This window comes from Amaranthus tricolor, chromosome 4, assembly GCF_026212465.1.
Source record: "Amaranthus tricolor cultivar Red isolate AtriRed21 chromosome 4, ASM2621246v1, whole genome shotgun sequence".
In the NCBI taxonomy this organism is placed as follows: Eukaryota; Viridiplantae; Streptophyta; class Magnoliopsida; order Caryophyllales; family Amaranthaceae; genus Amaranthus; species Amaranthus tricolor.
The window spans coordinates 23,602,026-23,626,777 of NC_080050.1; the positions used below are offsets into that span (position 1 = coordinate 23,602,026).

General features: G+C 31.4%; 2 protein-coding genes across 12 annotated transcripts in view; one reads left to right on the forward strand and one right to left on the reverse strand.

The window, feature by feature from the left end:
* LOC130811499 (uncharacterized) lies at positions 1–20,123 on the forward strand. Of its 11 annotated transcripts, none has more exons than XR_009041181.1 (5): positions 1–312; positions 928–994; positions 11,044–11,224; positions 11,341–11,449; positions 16,239–18,921. XR_009041181.1 is itself a non-coding variant. In XM_057677819.1 (5 exons), the coding sequence occupies exons 1-5, from the start codon at positions 250–252 to the stop codon at positions 16,355–16,357; spliced, it is 336 nt and encodes a 111-aa protein (XP_057533802.1). In that variant the 5' UTR covers positions 1–249; the 3' UTR covers positions 16,358–18,921. The 11 variants fall into 11 exon arrangements, 1 of the variants encoding a protein (XP_057533802.1); XR_009041179.1 differs by having other exon boundaries at positions 952–994; positions 16,239–18,920; XM_057677819.1 differs by lacking the exon at positions 11,044–11,224 and adding an exon at positions 7,953–8,019 and having other exon boundaries at positions 952–994; positions 11,341–11,384.
* Positions 7,682–24,752, reverse strand: part of LOC130811498 (MADS-box transcription factor 23-like) — a 25,477-nt gene continuing 8,406 nt past the window's right edge. Inside the window, exons 3-9 of the mRNA XM_057677818.1 lie at positions 15,973–16,051; positions 10,152–10,213; positions 8,690–8,789; positions 8,576–8,617; positions 8,408–8,491; positions 8,145–8,293; positions 7,682–8,034 (exon numbers count right to left, since the gene is read on the reverse strand). Of these exons, the coding sequence (XP_057533801.1) occupies positions 8,016–8,034; positions 8,145–8,293; positions 8,408–8,491; positions 8,576–8,617; positions 8,690–8,789; positions 10,152–10,213; positions 15,973–16,051 (535 nt within the window). The 3' untranslated portion in view covers positions 7,682–8,015. The remainder of the gene's footprint in view (positions 8,035–8,144; positions 8,294–8,407; positions 8,492–8,575; positions 8,618–8,689; positions 8,790–10,151; positions 10,214–15,972; positions 16,052–24,752) is intronic.

Genomic DNA, 24,752 nt, shown 5'->3' on the forward strand with positions numbered 1-24,752 from the left:
AAAAACCTCAAAATTCGTGATAAAACACAAGCTAAACAACTTCTGTCGGTATGACCCACTTGGATATTTTTTCGGCTCTCATTCTCTCAGATCACATCCTACATGTTGTTGTAGCATGTTGAATTTTCACTTGTCTCCTCGTAAGAAGCAGATCCGCCATTTCTCTTTCTTCGACCTTCTCAATTCTTTTACTCCTTTCTCTCTCTCTCTCTCTCTCTCTCTCTCTCTCTCTACCTTCGTTTTCTTGTCATGACGACTTTCGTCTTTACTTCTGTTACGCAACCTCGTAATTTACATCTATCAGACTGTGTGGTAAGTTTCAGTTCATGCAATGTATCATTTGATTTATATTCCCTTTTTGACCTAACTATAATCATTTTCTTACGGCAATGTTCTTTTTTCGCTTTCTCCGATGTAATCACCTTATTACGGCATTTTTAGTGTTTAATTCACTGATTTTTGCTTTATTTGGCTTTGAAATTCCACTTTTGCTGATATTTCGATCTTAACATCAAAATTTCCAATCATCGGCAATTTTATTATTTCTTGAGACTATGTTTTAAGTTTTTTCAAACCGTTTTACCTTCTTGAGATCATGTAGTTTTAGTTGATTATATTCATGTTTCCAAATGATTCATCAAAGTATCAACCCATAAGATTTTAGATTTTACTTCATTTATTATAAAATCTATTGTAAATTTCTGAAGTAGGCTTTCATGTCGCCCAAATCTTTTCAGTTTCGGTTAACATTTGATATGGATTTTGGTCGAATTCATGTTGATTGCAATTTTTAATGACATAGTAACCCGGCGTTAAACATACAAGGATCTTTATTTTTTCATAGTATGAATTTGTTTGCGAATACGCACTTAACAATTGTAATTTTCTTGATCTGATTTTTTAATTTAAATAATGTAATTAATACAGTGAGTTCGTATGATGATTATTTAGGGTGTCAACTTCCAGCTTTTGCAACTTGCAAGTGACCTCCAAGGTAAATGCTGCATTTACTTGTAGTTTTCAATTTAAAATTTTGTAAGCAAATGTTGGGTATGTTTTGCTTCTACTTGATGGCTAATTTCTTTTGAAAAATGCAACGTGCTACTTTTGCTTTGTTCTATAATAAGCTTCTAATTCAAGCAGTCTTAGATTGTTTCTAGATTATACTTATTTTTTTTTTCAAAAACATTCGTTTCATTTTGTTTTGTTTTCATTTTGTTTTGAATGTTTTTCTTGATATACTACCTGATTTTTATGGGGTGGAGAGTTGATTGTTCTATAAGCATTATGTTGAGAAAAACCGAAATATTGCGAGTTATTATAGGTAATTTCATTTTATCGTGTTAAGAAGTTCAAGCAATTGTGCGTGCCATCTTAGGTATGTTTCTTCAATGTAGAAGCTGTTTTTTAAGAGTAATTAGTGTACCTTTTCGTATATGAGTTGGTCTTGTGTATGGACTTACAACACACGTGCACTACCTTAGACCTACAGATTATGAGTTAGGTAGTATAGGTTAGTGGAGTGATGAGTGAAGAGTGTAGGTTACAGCCATTGTAACCTGGAAAGACATTTGGTTTGGAACGGAAAACTGTAACGGGAACAAGGAACGCAACCTAGATGGACTCGAGAACGATTGGATACGAGATACATTATGTATCAAAATATATTTGAAAACAAAATTAAATTAAATGATTTTTTTTTTTGCTCTAAGAAATTGTTTTTAAATGGAATTTTTTTAGCTTTCTTGGTTTCATCTCTTTTTTCGTCTCTTCTTTTTTCTTTAGTTTGTAAATAGGAAAAATTATTGAGAATAATTCCAACTTGACGTTTTGCTGTGAATAACCCCTACTTTTCATTATTCATAAATAATCCGAACATTTCACCTATGTTGCTCACAGCACCCCCAACAAAAATACTGCCGGCTATAGAAGGTGATATAGCCGTTTGTAACCTGTTCTATTCCTTCTTATTGTTGCCATCATCTTTTTCCTTCTTACTCTATATCCCCATTTTAACCCCAACTTTACGAGAGAGAAAATTTATTTCATCCTTTAATTTTGTTTTTTTTCTTTTTTTTTGCAAAAATAAATTCTCATTCTTCTACATACAGTAGAGGTTCAAATTTGAATAAGACTGGATTTGTTGCAAAATTGACAATGGCAAAGAAGGTTTATCATGATGGAGAAAGGTTCTATTCATGTCCAGAATGGCCTGTAAGTATTTATGTGTACTTTATTGTATAAGGGTTTTCGAAAATCACAACATAAATTCGCAAAATCACAAATTCGAAATGTTCATGAGAATAGCAACTTATCATTTTTATGATGAACAACAACCAAAAACCACCAGATTCAACCATCCTTCTTTGAATTTGGGGGTGAAATGATGTACCCTAGAATTTTGGAAAAGATAACCGAATTGGGATGTTATTGAAGGGAGAGGTTTATAAATGAATGTGAAGGGAGTAGAAGGATGTAATTGAATGTTGGTAGGTTGAAGGAGGTTATTTTTGTGAAGAAATTAAATGCACATTTTTTGACCTGCTGTAGCCAGTGATATTTCCGTTGGGGGTGCTGTGAGCAACATAGGTGAAAAGTTCGGATTATTTATGATTAATGAAAAGTAGGGGTTATACACAGCAAAACGTCAAAAGTTGAGATTATTCTCAACAATTTTTCCTTGTAAACAAAGGCCGAAATATCTTTTAATAAAGTTCTTCTGCATCGGAACGTCGCCTTGAGCAATTTTGGTCGCATTTCGTGGTGATTGGTGAGGAAAGTTCCCGGATCGCGGAACGTGGCTACGTTCCACGTTCCATGTAACTATGGTTACAGACTTACTAGTGACCATTATGGAATAATGCACAATTTAATGTATATACAAGGGTGAGATAAAATAAGGCTATATGCATAGGTGATATGCTAGAGAAGCTGATTTGAAAGAGCTCTTACTAGGATTTGGGTATGATTGTTATTCCTTTAAGAATGTATATACATCTTTTCATATGAGTGTCATGTAGTGATAATGCTTTATCTACTACATTTTTGATATGCCTTCAACTATAGCGCAAAAATGTGGTTTCAATTGCAGTTGTATTAACGACCATTGCGATTTGTTGACGAGGTGATGTGGATGTTGTATTGCTTAATATCGGTCAAAATTCTGAGATATCTCTAAACCTATTTAAAGTATGATTTCTTTAACATTTCCGATGCAAGTAGTAACAGTTTAGTAGACTTGATAACATTTACAATTTGATCGATACAATGTGATGTGACCGTCTTTTTTTTTTCCTATGCCCTTATTGTTGTATTTTGTGTTTGTAAGATAAAGATTCAAGAGAAGAAAAATTATCTTATGTTAGGATTATTTTACAGTACGACAACAACAAATCCCAGAGTCTTAATCGCAAAAGATTGAGATCGACTGCAAATTTAATAAATCGTTTGTAATGGTCGTCCACATGGATTCTTCTTCTCTATTCATTTCGATTTTCTACCATCTCAAATTGTAAGTCTAGATCTTTCATATCTTTTTCCACTATTATCCTCTATGTCATCTTCAAGCTTCATAACCCTCTTTTTAAGTCTCCAGAGCTCCAACTATTTTTTTTTTTGACTTAGTGGTTGGCTAAAACCATCTTAAACGATTCTCTTTCATATTTTTCTTAATATTTGCTACTCTCAAAGATTTTCTTATATCTTCATTTCAAATATTATCCTAAAGGCTCGGATCTGTGGATCTTGATTTGTTTTGGCAGATCTGGGTCCTATTTTTTAGGACTCATCAAATCCGATTCAGATCATATCCATATAAAATTGAAAAATTTAGATATGGATTAGAGTTGTTTATTGGTGGGCTACCTGCTCGCCTGACCCACCTGATTCGAAAAACAGGCGTGCTTGAACAACAATTTTGGAAAAAAAATAATATTTGGGCAGTACCTACCCGTCGGCAAAGTTAAACGAGCGGGTAGCGAGAAGAAATAAGACCCGCTGGTAAACCCACCCGTTGTGTATTACAACATTTATGCATTTTATTTTGTGAGATTGAAAATTTTATCCTTTATTAATTGATTTTTTTCTTTAAAGTGTTTTTTTTTTTTTTGTTTTCTTTAGAGTATGTTGTAATTATGAGTTGTATATTAGTGAGTCTGGATAATGTATTGTATTATTTTAATTGTTGTTGAGACTTAACTTTAGACTTTGTATTGCTTTTTTAGTTTTTATAATGGTCATGCCCTTGATCAAATCACATTTGTAAGTCGATAATGTCATTTTTTCACCATATGTTATGAACTAACAATAAGAACATAAAAATATAATTATTTATTTAATTATAAAATAAAAAATGCGTTTGCTCGCGGGTCCTACCCACTAAGAAAGAGGGTGGGTAGTGACAAATAAATAAGCCCGCTGTAAGCTTTTGAAATTTTAGCCCGCGGGTAACTTTCAAAGGACAAGCCCGGTCCGCTACCCCCCCAAACCCGCCCATGAACACCTCTAATTTGGGTTTGGGTTTTGAGAAAATATTCGGATCTAGATCCATGGATCCAAGAGACTCGATATAAATGTATATATGTGTGTGTGCTCGTGTGTGCGTACGTGCGGGCGTGCATGTGTGTGTATGTAATTTTAAAAAATGAATGGTTTACTCATTTACTTTGTTAATTAAGTAGTGCTTTTTTGGTTAAATTATTTTATGAAGAAACTTTTGTTTCTGTAAGAACCTTTTGAAACTAGGTTGATATTTTAAAGACATTTATAGTTTGTATAAATTAATATTATATCTATTTTAGATTTTAATCAATAGTTTCATATATTATTATCATTAATTAAAGTCTAAAACTCTATCACTCTCGCAATGCGCAACAAAATTCAATCAAATGTGCGAAAATAAGCTTGGACATGTTTTGGATCCTGACTTATTTCTGGATTCGTGGGATCTGAGTTTGTGTCCTAACAAATTGACCCACTGGTCCGAATTTGGATTTAGATCCTCCCTTATAAAACAAATCTAGATCCAGGTGCACTTGGACCCGTTCCAGATCCGATCCATTGCCATCTCTTCAACTTTCTACTATAATCCTTTTCAAAAGACCAACATTCTGACTCCATATAATAGCGCCATTTTAATGTTTTGTTCGATAAAACTTGGCCTTTAACTTTATGGGCACACCTCGATCACATAATATTCATAGTCGGTCTCCATTTTGTCACCCTCACTTAATTCTTTGGGTTACATCTTGTTAGATTTCCTCACATTCTGAAATATGGATCAAAGGTATTTAAAACATCCACCTGAAGCAATATCTTTCTTATCTAGCATTATAGTCTTATTACGACTTAATTTGAAACCTCATGACTCTAATGCTTATCTCCATCGTTCTAACTAGCATTTACCCCCTCATTGCTCTCATCTACCAAAACAATGTCATTAGAAAACAACATGCACCAAGGCATGTCACATTGTATTGATCTAGTTATCTCTTATAGTATTGCCGCGAAAAGAAAAGGGTTTAGAGCTGAGCCTTAATGAGGGCCAATTGTGATAGAAAAGATCTTTTTTTGGCCTTCCACACGTCTTAACATTTGTCTTTACTTCTCGATACATATCTTGCACTATATTAATGTACTTTTTGGGAATGTCCTTTGTTATTACCCACCAAAGTACATTTCAAGTGAATAAAATCCTGTAGTATATGTTTTCCAAGTGAATAAAACTCTGTGCAATTCTGTCTGTGTTTTTAGCCCTATAGTATTTCATCATTTGTCTTATAAGTTGAATTGCTTTCATTATAGATTTCTCTAGCATAAATCCAAATTGGTTCTCTGATATGGAGGTACTTCTCCTCATACGTATCTTTATCATCCTTTTCTATTAACTCATTGTATGACTCAAAAGTTCTATTCCTTGATAGTTAGAGTAATTTTGGACATCCCCTTTGTTCTTGTAAGTAGGCACTAGAGTACTTCTATAGTCATTAGATATCTTGTTTGTCCTCCAATCTTATTGAATAGATAAGTTATCCACGTCACTCCAATCGTCCTAGGCATCTCATATCTCATCTAGCCTTATCGCTTTCTTTAGCTTTATTCTCTTTAACGCCCCATCCACCTCCGATTTTTGTATTCATCGCATAAATTTTTTTTTTTCTATGGAGTGATTGTTGTGTCCCCTACAACATTTCCTTGTTCTCCAATAAAAAGCTCATCAAAATACTCTTCAATGTTCTCGTTTTGAACTAGAATGTTCATATCCTTATCCTTAATGCACTTCATTACACCTATGTCATTAATTTTATTAGTAATAAAACATGTAATATTAAGTTATTGAAATAACACGATAGATAAATTTGAAGAGGAAATGAGATTTTATGTTTTTTTTTGGAAAATTTAAAACAATTTTAAAGCTTGAAATGACCTTAAGATTTTTCACTTTTAAGGATGATTTTCATTATAACTATGCATAGCATCTGGAGGCTCTTTTGCATTTATAGTTTCCTCAAGTGAACTTTTTCTTACATAAACTTAGCTTAGCTTGTTCTCTAGTCTTGACACAAGTAAATTTATGTTGAGGAGATTCTATTAAATTACCTGATCCTAACTTACTTCTCTTATTTGAAGTGATTTAAACTTATTTTCCACAACATGAAGCCTTAATGGTTTAAACACAAATATAAATTTTGATCCTGAAAGCATGATTCTTTTTCCAATCTATAAATTTTTTTGAGGCAAACCTTTCTTAAGTACCGCCTTTTTTCCATCCAATACTATTTAATGTGACAAGAATGATCTTGTACCTGGCCTGTCAGTAAACTTTCATTTCAGCTTTTAGATGCTATACCTTTAAGTGCTAAATTTGTTATGTTCTTTTCCAGTACAAGCTATGTTTGTTGCTATCACTTATTCTCTATTATTTGCTTTTGATATATTAAAGGATAGTTGTGCTTCAGCACATGTATAATAAATGTACAAATGTTATAAATCCTTGGCGTGCCCGAGTGTGCTCTCTATCCATGAGCAAGACTATAAATTCCCTTACATTGATTTGTTTTGGTTAATGTTTTCGACGCCATGTTGTTGGGATTAAGTCTATGGCATTTTTGTTGTTCTTTGCAAATCTATCCATATGATCTCCACTGTGATTTTGTTGATAAGTTGCTGAAACATTGAAATCCTATATCAACGTTCTTCACTCATTGGCCTGATGTTCTGTAAAAAGTATTTAAGAGCATAATCAAGGGCAAAAGATTTGAGGTGGGTTTATTTTACTTCTTTTTTCAAATTTGGGGCCCAAAATCAAGTAATTGAACTAAAGATAAGTAATGTTAACTAACTAAACTAATATTTGAGGCCCCTTAATTTTAGAGGGTCGTGCGGTTGCAAAACTTGCATCTGCCTATAACCATCCCTGAACATGATATATGGCATCTTTATTTCATTGTTGTATTTCTCCATTTGAAGGGCTCAGGTCTCAAGTACGTTAAAAAACATTGGTTTGTACGTTTCACTCATGAATAAAATTAATATTCATTAAAAAATATACATTGGCATATTGGACTAAGATAGATGTATTTTTATCCATAGTATTTAATGTCTTGTACGTGCTAAATCTTTTTTGTATCCTTATCTATAGTTTTATTATTTTTTTATTAACACTAGTTTTAAGTCGTGATGCCTTGTATGTATTTTACAGTCCTTCCTACTGAAACAGAAGACCCAAATTATTAGGTTTGTGAATTAGTTGAGTAAGGTTCTAGAGTAAATATTGTTAACTAATAGTTACGATAATACTTGGCACTTCCACTTGGTATTTGCATCTTTATTACATTTTATAAGGATTTTGCATAGCTAGCTAATTTCTTAATCACTGTAAACAATAACAATCATTGTTCCTTTGGTTATCACGTACACATTTCATGTTTCACATATTCAACTATGAAAGGAAGAGCTCCATGGACTTCGAAACTATGTTGATGCTGTGCGAGAACATTGCGGATGGATCTTCTTCACTAGGCAAGTTCTAGTCTTCTGCATTATAAATGAAAAGGCAAAATAAAATTAGATAGCCATATAAATTTCTGGGATTATGTGATATATGAAAGTTTGCATATTAAAAAGATGAACTACAGGATTGTTACCTTATTTTTGTTGCTCTTCCTGTTGTTTCTCTGTCTTCTTGCTGTGGTTGACAAAGCTGTAGGCATATAGGTGCATTTGAATCATCCCCTGTGCCATTGGCGAGAAAAGAACTCCTGTTTGCGCCATTTACTTCACTTGATCCATAGAGCTGAGATGAGAAATATGTTTCTTGTTGATGAGTTACTTTCATTGTTGACTTAAAGATCTAAATAGCTTACAAGTTATATTATTCATTAAGATCCTTTATTCCATGTCCTGTTACCTTCTTTTGGAGCTCCATGTTTTCTTGACGAACTAGATTCAACTTTTTGTGTAATTTGAGATTTTCTTGTTGAATGAGATTACCCTATGATGACCATATTGATCAGAAGCTTCACACTAGGATTGGTTATATGATAAAATGAAGAAAATTAATTATATAGCAATTTACCGTTCGACTAAGTTCTTGTATTTCACTCAGTAAAAGCTCTTCCTGCAATTTTCAATAGCGTCAGCAATGAGGATATACAATAGTTTCTTCATCAGTGAAGTGTTTTTTGGTTACCTTTTTTGTGCGGACCCCTCGTAAACTCATCTCTAGTTGGCTCTCCAAATTCTGTAAATCTTTTACACTTAAACCAGACAGCTCTTCACCCATCATTTTTCTGCAAATGTCAACCAAAATAACTTATTTTATGCTATGTCGCTGTTTCTTAGGATTTACTATGTAAAAACCTTTGTCAACTTGCTTCCTTGTTTTCCTAATCTCTCCTTTTGCTTATAAACATCTTTTAACTAGAAAGAAAAGATTTCTAGAAGCTTTTAACTAAACAAACAAAGTGAGCTCTCTAAAAATTACAAAATTCATCGTGGAAGAGAATGACACTATAAAAGGGAAGCTATAATAGTGACTTCTTGTTATTTCAGAGATTAGAAGAAAAAAAGGTTATCAAATTTGTTGTGATTAAGGTTCCTACAAATGCACGAGACCAAAATTTTTAAGATGTATCTAGCTACAATTGTTCGGAAAATAGTCAAGTGGTTTCTTCTTTTATTATCGACCCACATGATATTTTAGATGTCTAGTTTTTGACAGACACTACTTGTTAATCCTTGCAATTTTGGTCTTTGAGTAGCCACTCGAAACTTTGTAAGGAAGCCTTGAATAAGGTCAAGTAGAGCAAGTGATATAAGCGAAAGTATTGTTTTTAATTGATGACCTTTTTGTTAGTGGAATCTTAATTGATGTGTGTCTTCATTTGACTTCATAATTGTTGACATTATGTTGCTGAAAGCCATGACCCAATTTATCTTTATACTAGCATAGTCCATTTTGGTTTTAATAGAGAAATTTAGTACTCTTAACATGGAGGAAATTCACATTTGTTTAATATCTTGATCAATACATTTAAGCTCTTTACTTTTAATGATAATATGTCGGTGCTTTTCTATTTAGAAATGTAAAAGATAGTCTCCATTTAAAAAACCAAAATAAAAAATCTATAAAGTTAATAAATCAATTAAAACCGTAAAACCCTTTCCCACACTTGTCTCCACACTCCTCTTTTATCTTGTCACATCCATCTCACTGGGAAAACTTCCCACATTTAGAACGAGCTCAGACTTCGTCCCCCTGCTCCAGCTCAACACGCCTTCCTTAAAAATTCAACACCATTCATAGTGCAAAAATAAGGCCGCATTACAACGCATCGGCTATGCCGTGAAGATTTTAAAAAAATCTTAATGATGTTTCTCACGTTGTAAAGTGCAAAAAGCTGCGTTTTGGCACATTTCAAAATGTATCTCATGGTTTCTTATTTCTACCGTTATTTGGCATTACTATAATCGCTTCATACCCCTTATCTTCATTTATGTTTCCTTCACTCTAATTCATTTTAATTTTTGTATCAATGCTAAGCCCTAGTCTCTAATAGCCCCAAGACTTCTTGAAACATCACGAGGGATTATAAAAAGTTACAATTGAAAGATTTAACATAAACATCGACTAATTCAAATGTGGAAGCTACCTGTGGTTTCCTTGTAAACTTTCTAATTGTTGTTGTAGCATTGTTGCTTCTCTTTGCCAAAACTGCAATACAATAGCCGATTATTGAGTGGAAGTAAATGCAATAATGCTCTGGTGGTGAGGTTTATTAAACATAAAAGTTTAAACTCAATCAATATGATGTTGTGGTGTTCTTTTTGTGATGGTGAGTATAATATGCATGGATTCATGGTAAAGAATCAGTTTCTATAAATATGAGTATGGGTATTATTACAACTCAAAAGGTTGGCTACGCATGGAGGACGTATGTTGCATGGTTATAGCATGTGGGTGGGATAAAAAGCTAAAAATGAGAAGTTGAACAACGCTAGCAATATCTACTTTCTAACGAGTGGCTAAGGCTGCACTACGACGTCACTAATAACACTAAGCGATCTTGAGTTTGAACTGACAACTTGTCAATAGGCCTAGGTTTGGCAAGCAGATTTTTGTTATATAAGTCTGAATAATAGTTTAATTCATTAGAGTCATAGTGCATCAAGAGAAGCTTTTCCTACTATGTTTTACTTTATTTGTGTTGTTTCAATTTACTTGGGATTAGTTTTGTATTTAATTTATAGTCAGGGGATCTTAATGTAAGTAGAATTGTGATTCCATAAAAGTCTGTATCATTATTTAGGCTGTCAATTAATACAAATAAGGAAATGTGCTAAAAATTTCAGAGAAAAGTGAAATTAGAATTCAAGTTCAAACGTTGTGCTTTATAAAAAGCAGAAAACACTCTCAGAGAAGGAAGAGATATTCCAAATTTGATCAGATTTGAGAATACTAAGCAATTATTGTATTAAGAGAGCTTGTTTTGTTTTGATCCAAAATTTTCATCTACTATTCGTAAATTATCGTAACTGAAGCAGTGCAATAACTTTGGCGTATCACACCAACAACAATAACATAGCATTTTGTTGAAGAACATTTTGGAAGGAAGAGATTGGGACACACTTTTGTGATTGTAATAAAAGTAGCATGGTCATGCTAATTAAAAGTATCAACATGTGTACTTTCAGTACATCATGTAAAACAATTTTTCCCTTTTTAGTAAGTCTTCCATTTTTTTGATTACATCATTTCCTTCTTTTACTTTGATCATAGATACCATTAGTTTATATGTAAAATTATAAAATATTGACAATGTGGAAATTTTCATTTGACAGTTCAAACAAGGAATATGTATGCTGCAAAGAAAATATGACACAAGGTAGAGTAATACTTCTTACTACGTAAAAGATGGTAGTAAAAGGAATAACACAAAGTATTTGCTAGGTACTCTACTTTCTCATCATTTCCTTTGTTTCTTAGTAGTTGTAACATTTTGTTTTAAGGAATCTTACCTTACTGAATTTCTCTCCTTTTACTCCTTGCTCCACTTGGTTTTTTTCTCCGCAAATCGGTTGCAAATTAAAGAAACAGAGAAAGTGATAGTTCTTATATGAAAATTCCTTAGACTTCATTTTTTCAAACTATCCATACTTAAATGTGGCTCAAGCTATATATCTAATTAATAATTATAAGGTTCTTGGTTTTGTGATAAGTTTGCTAGGGGCTTAGTGTTATCATTGATTAAAGTTGTAGTATAGCTGCTTCGATCTTTGCATTTCTTGTACTATCCATATTATCTAACTTTTGTGTGTCCATAGAAGGGCAAGGGAGGGGAAAGTTAGAGGCTTTTCTTCCAACTTTCTTCTACATAAGGGTAAAATTATAATTTGTTTCTCATGTATTCTTATTATTTGCTATCCAAATGAAGGGAAATGTGTTTTATTCCTCCATTTTCCTTTCCTTGATTTTCTTAAATCCAAACAAGCTATTAAATTAAAATATTGGTTCTCATGGTTTTTCCCCTAACTCGCATGAGTTAAAATACTTGCATGAGTTCTAATACTCGCATGAGTAATGAAGGTAGTATAGAAGAATGAAAGAAAAGATTTCGTTTGTACTTTCTTATCCAAACAAGCTATATCAAATGTCGGTTGTACCGTCTCATATATATCTTGGACTGTATTAATATACTTACGTGATACCTTTCTAAATGTTTAACCTTATTTTATCAATAAATGGAAGACGTGAACATAAAGGAAATGTAGGAATCACCTTTAGAGTGTGTTTGGATGGAAGAGAATGAAGGGAAAGGAAGGGGAGGGATTTGGAGGAAAGAAGGATCCCTTGTTTGGATAACAAAATGGGTGGGAATGGTTTGGAGGGTTTGGATGGATATTTTTTGTTAAGGGATCCCTTGTTTGGATAACATAGTGTTAGTGTTGGGATTTTGAGAAGCATGGTGTTTATTTATAGGCAATTAGGCATAACCATCTTAGCAAACTTAGACTTTTGAATGTAGGTGATTATAGTGGTTAACATGGAGTGTTTTAATTGATTGTTGGAAGAGGCAAACTTTCAAAGAGAAATATATGTCAAGTTTATCCTTTTAAGATGGAAAATTTATCCTTTTTCTTAATTTAAACTTTTGAATAAGTTATCTTGAAAGGCAAAATGTGGTAGAATAGGGTAAACAAAAACTTACGAAAAGTTAAGATTCTTTCTGTACTAGATCACTGTAAGAAAGTTAGCTCACGTTCACCTATTGATATTACAAGATAATTGGGATGCAGGGTTTACAGTTTTACATACTTAAACTGGAGCTGGAAGCCTTAAGATCTCATAAGTGCATCCCATCTTTTACCTTCATACTACATTCCTGTTCCAAGTCACTTGGATTCACTAGGTGTGAAGCAAGTCTATCACATACTAACTTATTGCGACATAATATTAGCTTATCTCCTTGAAAGACTTAAAGAACTTATATCGCCTCGCGATAAGTTTTCAAATTTTAAACTATTGCGTACAAAGAACCTCTTGGAAGCTGTTTTTTGAGACAATTTCATGAATCAAAGGTCCTTTTCCTCATTTTTTTGTGTGGGGTTTCAACCCAGCTACCCTCTTGTTCTCCATGCGTTTTGGCAAGAAAGTCTCTTGTATGGTAATCTCTCACACCTTAAATAACTTTAGAATAGGCAATAAATCCAGCTTTATACTTGAAAAGGGGGACTGCATAAAAGGGCAGCCTATACGCTATAGCGCTTTATAGTTAAACTCTGAGGAACTTGGAAGTGCAGAGGATTGCGGTTTTGTTTTGGTTCCTGTAATCACCGAGATTCTGATAGAATCTCTTATGTAGTACATACTTAGTGTTTCTGTAGGGGTTCTTTATGGCATATGTAAAGAAATTAGTTCTCCTTTTGTGGTTCATAATGGATGTAAGAAGGAAACCTTTCTGAATGTTTGCATAGTAATGATTGAACGAGCATTCTAAATCTATTTTTTCTACGTGAGTGTATACAATTCAAACTTCAAAGTTTAGATCTACAGTTGATGTATATCTCTTGTGTGATTGCCTACGTTCTGATCCGATAGGTGGTTTACTAAATATCAAAATCTGTTGTTCCCTCTTGGAGTGTGCCAATAGGGAATATGACTTGAGAATGTGTGGATTCTATGTCAACTCCTCTAAAGTCATTAATTTAAAGATCGATGCAACTTTCATTGAAACTCATAGCGTACCTGTACTGTAGTTTGGCATTGTCATGGATTTATTTGCCTTGTTTTGCACAACAAAACTTGGCTGTCCAGTTGCTTCTCGGATGCTGTCAATGATAGCTACCTGTATCTATAGTCTTATCTTCCCACCTATAAAGAGAAAAACGAACTAATTTTTAATGGAATTTTTTCCTGTAGGTTTACTCTTGGTACTTGCTACATGCCTTGATTACCTATCAATCATCTGCAATAATGATGAGCTGATATTAAAGGCCATTTTTGTTGAATTATCAAAGCTACCAACATATGTGTCATATAGTTTGATGATGTTGGATACTTGTGTATCTTTGGTTTTGCGTTTTGATTTTGATGCTGCAAAATGCAAATAAAGCATTAACCCGAGGATCTTAGTTCAGAGGAGCCATTGTGAGAACTGGAAAATATTGTGTTTCTTCTTTAGCCAATTGCCAATTGCCATGAGTAATTACTTTTCCAAATTCACTATTACAGATGTACACGGCCATATTAAGGTATATATATATAAAGCAGACATATAAATGTTATATGTAGCATCATTAGTACCATTTAGCGGCTCAATAAATCTTATGTTCCTGCTCAATAGGAATGCGTCAACCCTGAATCTACCTCCTTCCTATCCACTTCCTATATCCCTAACCAGAAAGTGTTGATATAAGGAAGCAGACAGCATCTGTGAATCTAGAGGGCTAAAAGATTGCGTTGGTCAAAGAGAGTATTCTGCCCCATAAGTTACCAATATGTGCCAAAATTTGTAACTCCAAGCAAGGTTGGATGGTACATGACAGCCCATAACGCAATGGAATAAAGTGCCCTTATTAATGACTTGATCCTCTCAAGAGAATGTAGCAATTCAGAATGATCCATACATGATACCTCCCACAACAAATGGTAGCATCTCTTCTAATTAAAGCTGGTCAACGAATTCCAAAACGTTGAGCCTGATGAAAGTACTAATAGCTATACCAGCTTAAAGAACTCAATTTCCAAAAACTCGAACCCATCGAGAGAAATATGAGACAACACAGCCTTACTCTGCTTTATACGAGTTTATCACTGTTATTGTCATATGAAGTATATAGAAATTTCTAAGACAAATGAAGCCACAGTTCGGAGTTCCTAGGAGGTGTGGTCTTCAATCTTCGACAGCTCCGATTTTACAAGTATCATTTTCATTCATTTTGCTTTATTTACTTTTTCAATTTGCATTGAGTGGATGGCCATCCCTCTACTTGGTGCAAGGTCCTTACAGTTTTTGCTTATAAGCCAAATGATAATGTTTCAGTAGGCAATTTGTGATGAACATGGATTCATTTTTATGGTTTTAGTATTTGGGAATGTTATTCCTGAATGAGACTTAAAGGTTGGTCATCAAGTTTCCTTCGTATTCTTCTACACTATATTTGGATAGCAAATTAGGAGAGAAAAGAAAGGGAGGGAAGAGGAGGGAAAGGAAGGGGAAGGAAAGGAAGGGGAAAGACTCCATTGTTTGTATAGGAAGGAAAGGGAGGGGGGAAAGAAAGGAATTTTATTTTCCTTCCAAATCTTTCCTCTTATGGAGAGATTTGGACGTTAACAAAATAAAGGGACTTAATCCTTCCAAATCCCTTCCCTCGAAATCCTCTCCCTCCCTTTTTGCTATCCGAACAAGGTCTTAGGTTCCTCTATATGATTTAGATTAACATGTCACTGTAGTGAGAATGAGATTAAACAAGTGAGGCAAGTACTCTTTTTAATAGGTGAAGGATATATGATGAGACTGGTGTGAGAAAGTTGAGAATTGAGAGGTTACCTCTCTTAAGAAGGTGATCAAGAGTCAGTTACTGTATGTGCTTGCTCTTTGATTTGTGTGTTATTTTCTTTGGTAACACTAGTATTTACCATTTAGTTGAGAGCCTACGTTCTCTATGACTAATTTTTATGATAAATATTGTTGTTATGAGCTGATTCTGCGCACTAGCAAACGTACTTTACTCTTTACCAAATGACACAATGCTTTATCCACTTTTTGTGGATATAGTTTTACCACTTGTAGTAATCATGGTTACAGAAATGTGAAAAACGTGTGATTGATCTAATCTGGATCCAAAACCTGAGGTTGTTTGTTATTGCAAAGTTACGTTTCACCTTAGGCAATTGGTATTGTGATTGTGCACCAAAGGATTTTACATAAATAGTAAATTATTTATCAATTTTGCTTTGACTCAGAATCTTACCTTGACCTCAGAGTTGGGATTTGCAAGTTGTAGATGCTCCTCTTTCGTCTTGTTGTATCGTTCAATCACAGATTTCATACTGTAAAAGTTGAAAATAAGTGTTTATATTAGATATTATAAATATGTAGACATTGCAAATTGGTGACATACCAAAACAGTAGCTAGTGTTAAGTATGGCTTCGAATTTATAAATGGTATTAGAACCTGATCTACTTTTTATATATTGTGATTGTACTTAATGTGTACCGCTATATATTTTCATATAGGGCTTATTGGTGAAACCGAGCTAGAACCTAATTTCAGCCATTATTCCCTTGTGATTGATGCAACTAAGTCCCTTGTCTGCGCAGCTCCATCTAACATATTTCTTGAAGTGGCAAGCTGATTTAGTTCGGCTGATTATGTTGTACCTATACTTCAGGCATAGACAGGTCACAGGATAATGAAAAGGCTGTTCTAAACGCTAGGAGCTTTTATGTGGTTTTGGTTCATTGATATCTTTTTTATGGTAAATCCTTATCTTGGCTACAAATATTACTGTGCACAGATGAGCTTAAGTTGACATTGAATCAGGATTGTAATGATATTGAAAAGCTCAAGCTGCATACTGCTATCATGTCTCAAAGCTTTGGCTGCGAAATGTTTCAGCATATGCTGATAGATGGGAATGCCATAATATGAATTTTAGTAGCAAATTGTGATGCGTCAATTCTTTTCAAATGGCTGCTTCATTCTCCTTGTGGGTTTTACAAGCTTCTGTGGGCTTGACTAAACTATCTCTTACACATTGTGTCTTACATTCTAGCTGCTAGCATATTGATTATTGAAAGCTAGTTTCTAGTGCCCTTGATGCTTGTTTGATGATGGTGGAAGTCACATAGGCTATTGTTGACTATTGATGAGTGATGGTTTTGCTTGTTTTGCACTAAATTATTTGATATGGCCCTTTGATGAGTCGAAGTCAAGATCAAAGTTAAAGTCAAAACTCCTCTACTGTGGAATCCTCCTAAGTCCATTCAATCAAGATACACAAACCTTAAACTACCCACTTCTAGCAATAACTGTCTTTTTAAAATAATTGCTTACTACTCCCACTTCTACAAACAGGACCATCATGAATTACCATGAATCACATAACCTCCTCTAAAATCTTACAGTGGATTGTTATATATACTTCATTCTTCTATAGAAAAGGTTAATTCTATTCTCTAATACAGAAACTCTATCCAAATATTCTATCATTATACTTATTCCTTCCAAATACAGTTTTCGATATGCCTTAAGCATCGATGAGGCTTTCTAGGAAATCAGTTTTAGAATAGTCTTTTTTTGTGGTTGTAGGTATTTAATTTCTAGCAATTAGATCATCATTCACACTTAAACACACATGTATTTCATACTTTTAATCTCTTTATAAATTTGAGAGTTTTTAAGTAGGAACAAAATTCAAATAAGTTCTTGGAGTAATTTATTTGCTTTATTCACAACATTCACGAGCTTTTAAGAGTAGTTAAATTTTAGCATATGTTCTTGTTATGATCGTTTAATTTTGAATAGGGATATGTAATGCCCAGATATTTTTAAAAGATAATAATAATAATAATAATAAATATATTTGATATCAAAATTAAGATTTTCTGATAAAATTGAATTACAGTTTTATTTTCTAATTAAAAATAAAAAAATTAAAAATTAATTTATTAAAACCCACAATTGTATATGTGATTTTCCTTATCTTAACCCCCTCCCACTTTCTTCTATCACATCCCACTCTTCCTTCAACTACTCTTTAACCAATATTTTCTACCACTACAGATGGATGGTATTAGTCTTCGGTTCTCTTTTCACCATTCTCTATCTCTTTCTAATTATTTTTATGTAGTTAACCATTTTTTTCTTTACAACTATTATTCGTTTAATCTTCTCCTTCATAGTATTTTTTTTAATCTTTAGATATTTTTATCTATAATTATAAACAATAATTATACTTTAGATGTCAAATTCGTAGATTAAAACTACTAAAAGCGTACGTTAAAATTCTAGAATCATTTCACAAAGTAATTTTTAGTGTCCATCCAATTAGAATTATCCCTTTAATATTATGTGTTGAGTGATAACGTGTTTAGATTAGATGCATGATTTCATTTTATATTATATTTTATATGTTTATTACTCAAATTATATTATTGACTACTATTTTTGTTATGGTTTTAATTTATAATATTATTTTAATGCTGAATTTTGTGCATTTTTATCGAGCCAAAGAACTCTTTGGCCGCATTATGAGTTGTCACCTCTTTCCCTCTCCAGACTCTGATCATGGTTCCTATGAGTGTGATACACACTGTATATAATGATAATAATAATGATGATGAATTTTAAATACGATTAAATAGGGAAGAGAAATGTTTATGATATTAATATTTCCTATTGCCACTAATTGATGTTAAAATGGTGCTAAGTCAAATGAAATTACAATTGGATATTCTTGAGATATATTTTATTTAAAAATTTTAATAAAATATATGATGTTTATTTGATTACATGATTGTATGTTCATGGCTTACTAAAATATATTAAATCAGTAAAATGGAAACATGAAGGAAATAAACCTTTTATATTTGTTGTGATCCAAGTAGGAGGGATGTGTATATTAGGGTTACTTGAGACTATTCTGGTCATTAATTATTTAAGGTGACAAATTCTTGATGACATAGGTATAGGGTAAAGCCTTGGCCTACTTTCGCTCTCGTTCCCTCAAATATTAAAAATAAGAATATGTGTTTGTCATTATTAAATACCAAATTAATTAATTTGTTCATGTGATATTATGTTATCTTATTTACGCAAATTGATTCTCAATTAGATTATATATTATTTTTTCAAAATTATTTTTAAACTTAATTATTTTACGGGATTAAGTTGGAATTACCCAATTTTCTGATTTTTGGAGTTTTTCCCTTATCTTTCTTGCATTTCTTATTTTTGTAGGTTATTGATCGTGTGGGGATCATAGATTGAGGTTTACCTAGAATATTGATTTTTTTATTAGTAGTCATGTCTCAGTTTGATTTTCACTTTCAGTTGTAAGAATTATTTAATTGTTAAATTATACTCCCTCCTATTCAGCTGAACTGTCCCATTTGACTTTTTACACTTGCCGAGACAACATTTTAACTCTTAATATCTCAAATTATGCTTAATTAAAAATTATAAAAAGTTGATATTAATAATCCTTGTATTGAGACAAATCAAACAAGATCCCATATGACTATGTTTTAACTTATAGATTAAGAGTAAAATACAAATTAAGAGTGATAAGTGAATAGTGCCAAAAAAAAATGGGACAATTCAGCTGAATAGGAGGTAGTATAAAATTATTTTATAGTTGTTTAGCTTTACATTTATGATGTGACGGTAACTCTCTCATGAGTAGTTTTGGTTCATCTTTTCGTTAAAATTGTTTTTGAAAATCATACCTTATCATGGGGGTGTTACAAAGTAATATCAAGAGCTTAGGTTTAAGATCATTTGGGCAATATTATTAAGTTAAGTTGGCTAAATTGAACAACATATAAAAAAAATAATCTTAGGGTTTACAAATTATTTAAGTAATTTAATTATGGTATGTTTTGAGGGTGGGATACAAAGGGATATATTTGTCTATTTGAGCTATTTAATTTATATGTTACTATTTGATTATTTGATATCGATTTCTGTTCCATCTTTAAATACTCTAAAGTATATTTGATTTATTCGAAAGGTGATGTGAAAAGCGACCCACCCAACCCAATAGTTTCATAAATTCTTATAACGAGTTATCTTTTTCAGTTTCTAATTAATATGTTATCGATTAAGTTTCAAGGACGAAAGTCTTTAAAGGAGGGAAGAATATGACTATCGAACCGTCTAATTAAATTTCAGTATTTTCTTAAAGTATTTCGGTGTTTATAAGTTCTAAATGTAAGCTCGAGGATAAATTTTTGCTTTAAGGGGGAGTATATATAATACCCAGATATTCAAAAAAAATAAAATAATAAATATATTTAATATCCAAATTAAAAATTTCTAATAAAATTGAATTGCAGTCTTATTTTCTGATTTGAAATAAAAAAATAAAAAGTTAATTGTTAAAATCCACAACTTTCTCCTCCCACTTTCTCCTATCATCCCACTCTTCCTTCAACAACTCTTTAACCAATATTTTCTACTACTAAATTGATGGCATTATTCTTCGGTTCTCTTTTCACCATTAGTAGTTTACTCTTTTTTTTTCTATATTTTTTCTCTCATTTCTTTACACCTATTAATAGTTTATTCTTCTCCTTCATATTTTCCAATCTTTAAATATTTTGTATCTATAATTATAAATAATTATACTTTAGATGTCGGATTCATAGATGAAGACTATTAAGAGCGTACGTTAATATTCTAGCCTCATTTCACAAGGTCAATCTCAACGTCCATCTAATTAAGGTTATCCCATTAGTATAATGTGCTAAGTGATAATGTGTTTAAATGAGATACATGATTTTATTTTATATTATTAATTTTTATACTTATTACTCAAATTATATTATTGACTACTATTTTTGTTAAGATTTTAATTTATAATATTATTTTAATGATGAATATTAAATGCGGTTAAAATTGAGAAAGAAATATTTATGATATTAATTTATGTTGTCACCAATTAATATAAAAATGGTGATTTATCAAATGAGATTACAATTGGATATTTTTGAAATATATATTTATTGGAAAATTTTAATAAAGTATGTAATGTATGTTTGATTACATGATTGTATGTTCATGACTAAATGCTAAAATTTACTAAATCACGTAAAGTGAGACATGAGGGAAATGAGTTTCTTATATTTATTGTGATTCAAGTATAAGGGTGATAACATGTTGCCTTGATTGGTTAGTATTGCTGCCGACAAGTCTACCTTCTATTTCTTGTGATCTAAGTAGGAGGGGTGTGCACACTAGGGTTACCCGAGAGGCTGAGACGACACTGGTAGCCTTAAATTATTTAAGATGACGAACTCTTGATAAAGTAGGTAGAGATAAAACATCGGCCTACTGACGTTTTCGTTCCCTCAAATATAAAAAATTAGAATATGTGTTAGTCATTATCATATATAAAATTAATTAATTGGTTTATGTGATATTATGTTACTTTATTTACACAGTTTGATTCCCAACTTGATTATATATTATTTTCTAAAAGATATTTTCAAACTTAATTATTTACGGAATGAAGTCGAAATAACTCAAATTTTTTTATTTTGGGAGTTCTCCCTTGTTTTTCTTGCATTTTTATTTTTTTAAGGTTATTGATCGCGTAGGATCGTGGAATGAAGTTCACCTAGGAAATTAGTTTTTTTTTTATTGATAGTCATGTCTCAATTTGAATTTCACTTTCAGTTGTAAGAATTGTTTAGTTGTTACTGTATTCTTTTGTAGTTGTTTAGCCTTATATTTATTTCTTAGAAATAGATGTGGCGGTAACTCTCCCATTAATAGGTTTTGGTTTATCTTTTTGTTTAAAAGTGTTTTCAAAAATTAGACCTAATTATGGGGTTGTTATACAATGGGTTGAACTTGACTCAAATTATCCACCCTTCGACTTTACTCAGGATGAAACTCCGATTATGTTTTTCAGTCCACCTCCACTCAAAAGTCGGATTACGCATACTCCAACTTTTCTCCGAGTTGGACTTTTGGACCTCCGGCAGAATTCTGATTATTACCAAGCTTTATTTTTATCGATATTATACTAATGATTTAAAAGCATGAAAAATTGATAGAGTAGTCTTTCAAATACAACTTAAGAAAGAAAACATGTAATTCAAATTCTAGAATCACAATTAAAATCGTCAGAATCATAACTAAATCGTATGACTCTACCAATTCAACATGATAAGTACTCCACAAAATTGCTAAATTGGGCTAAGACCTTAATTCTACTTTTTTTTTTCTTTTTAATAATTAAATCAACACTCTTAACCTTAATACGACTATTTTATGAATAACACGCGTGAGAGTTGTTACTAGTGATTGAATTGGTGTTCATAATTGATAAATTCTGAATAAAGTTATTGAGTTTTTTATTTGCTATCATGAAATTATTAGGCATTGCTTAATTGAAATTTTTTCATTTGATGTCAGGACGTTATTGAGTTTTTTCATCTGTTGTCATAAATTGGAGTTCATAATATAATTTGGCTTTGATAAACCTATTATATTACAAGATCACTTTACTTGGCATTGCTTAATTTACTATGGATCATTGCTAATGTATCTTCTTGGTGCGTTTGTTTTACTGTATTATTAATAATATGATTAATGTGTATATCTTTTTATGTTTGTCAATTAATAAAAAATAAGATAAAAAAAACAAATAAAAAGCATATATGTATTTTTTGAATGATAATAATTTTCAAATATTAAATGAATTTAAAGTTTTTCTTTACATTAAAAATTAAACAATTTGCATAAGCAATTACAACATCTTATTTTTGCAAAAATTTTGAACTATTCAATTCTACGATTGAATTCTATGATCTGATTCTGAGAGTTAATTTTTATTTAAATTAAATTCACGTTTTTAACGACGTACCTTGGCTATAATTCTCCCGATTTCTCTTTTAATATTCAATTATGAAACCAGAAATTGTGTTTGAAACTTTGAGTATTATATTATTTACTGATATAAAAACATAATTTTTGTGAAGTTGACTTGATATGAACACAAATCAAGCTTAAACTTTTTACTTGAATTTGAAATCTATTTAGATGCCAAGTTCGCAAATTTGGTTTGAATAAACTTATTATAACTTTATTTTTAATATGAAGTTCATATTTGTTCAAATTAAAAAATTGGCTTATATATGAATTTGGATGCGGGTGTTGAGTCGAAGTCGAAGTATGAGTAGGTTAGGAATCGGCGTTGGGCCGGAGTAATGAATTTTTTATAAGGTTCAACTCTGATTCATCTCTAAATTGGACTCAAACTATATAATAAGATTTAGCATCGAATATTTCTTTTCTCTGATTAAATCGCTTGAATCTGGTCGTATTCGAACTGAATTGGCATCGTAATGGTGAAGTATGGAAGCTTGTGTTGAAGCACTATTAAATGTTCAAAGTTTCTAAAGAATACAAGAGATCACAACACTTGCAAATTCAAGGAGAGCTCACGTCTTCACATTTTACTTTAAGCTTTTTGATACAAATAACTACTAAAACGCTTAAGAAAATTTATATTATTCTTGACTATTGCTTATTGATTCAAAATATTTTTAATTATTATATAACTTTATATATCTCAAATATTGAGCATTTTAAGTCAATGAGCAATAGTTAAGAGTATATAAGGTTAAATATCCTAACATTTATTTAGAGTATATAAAGTTTAATAATAGTTTAGGGTTATTTTAAATCAATGAACAATAATTAAGAGTATTATTTACAAATTTTCAAAAACTTATGCTTTTTATGTTATTTAAGTGAGGTTTTATTGTGAATTATAATCTTTATTTCCAAATCAAGATAGCCCACTAACCCGTTTTCAAAACCTGTTTCCGGAACTAATTTTCCTCTAACTCCAGACCTCAAGCAACAAAGACAATTACACAACAAAATTTATTAGTAAATTTTGTTCATTAGTGTACGTGTATTAATTTATTATTATAAGTATTAATACATTATTTTTGTAAATTAAATTTTAACAACAAAGATATCACACAACAAAGACAACCACACAACAAAATTTATTAGTACATTAATTTTTTGTTATCAAAATTTTGTTTATAAAGACAATCATTAAAGTATTAGTATAACAGTAGTGGTATTATTTTATTATTAGTCGTAATAATATAATACTAGTTATATTAGTGTAATATTAATTGTATTAGTTTAGTATTACTCGTATTGGTGTAATATTATTATAGTATTACTCGTTTAATTAGTTCATTATGACTCTTATTAGTACGTATGGTATTTGTATATTATTAGTCGTGTTAATATAATATTACTCGTATTAGTATATGTTAGTATATTTTTAATCGTATTAGTTTAGTGTTAGTGTATTATTTGTCGTATTAGTGTAGTTTTAGTATATTTTTAACCTTTTTCGAACCAAGGGTTTCAATGAGCGGAATACACTAGATATCATATTATTTGAAGTACTGTATTAGTATAGAATTAGTCGTACTAGTATAGTATTAGTCATATTAGTACATATAATATTAGTCGTATTAGTGTAATATGTTAGTCATATAAGTGTAGTATAAAGTGTAGAATTACTCAAATTAATATAGTATTAGTCGTATAAATAAAGTATAAATCGTATTAGTATATCATTAGTTGTATTATTTTCGTATTTTTTTGTATTACTATAATGTTAATCGCATGAATTTTCTCAAACTTATTAAAAAAAAATTTCCAAAGCTTATTAAAATGTTTAAAAATTAAAATGAAATTCTACGTGTTAACCCTAAGGTTTTGGGTTTTCCACGTGGTAACCAAAACTTTTAAAAAATCCACGCAGTAACTCTGAGATTTACCAAATTGTTCCACCGTGACTTTTTTTGCACATAAAACGTTAGCCAATGTTAATTTCGAAGCTTAAAGGTTATTGCACGCCTATTTATACGACTTACTATTTTAAATTCCATCAGTTTCAACTTTTTCCCCCCAAAACATAAAACCTAATTCTACCATTTCATCCAAATCACCAGTTCAAGTCACATTTGAATTTGGGGAAAAAAAGT

Bases quoted from the DNA above. Each gene is read 5' to 3' on its own strand.
- LOC130811499 (XM_057677819.1), top strand. From the start codon at position 250: ATGACGACTTTCGTCTTTACTTCTGTTACGCAACCTCGTAATTTACAT. The intron at 995-7,952 runs GTAAATGCTGCA...TATGAAAGGAAG, and splicing joins ACTTGCAAGTGACCTCCAAG to AGCTCCATGGACTTCGAAAC. The intron at 11,385-16,238 runs GTAGAGTAATAC...ATTTTCATATAG, and splicing joins CAAAGAAAATATGACACAAG to GGCTTATTGGTGAAACCGAG.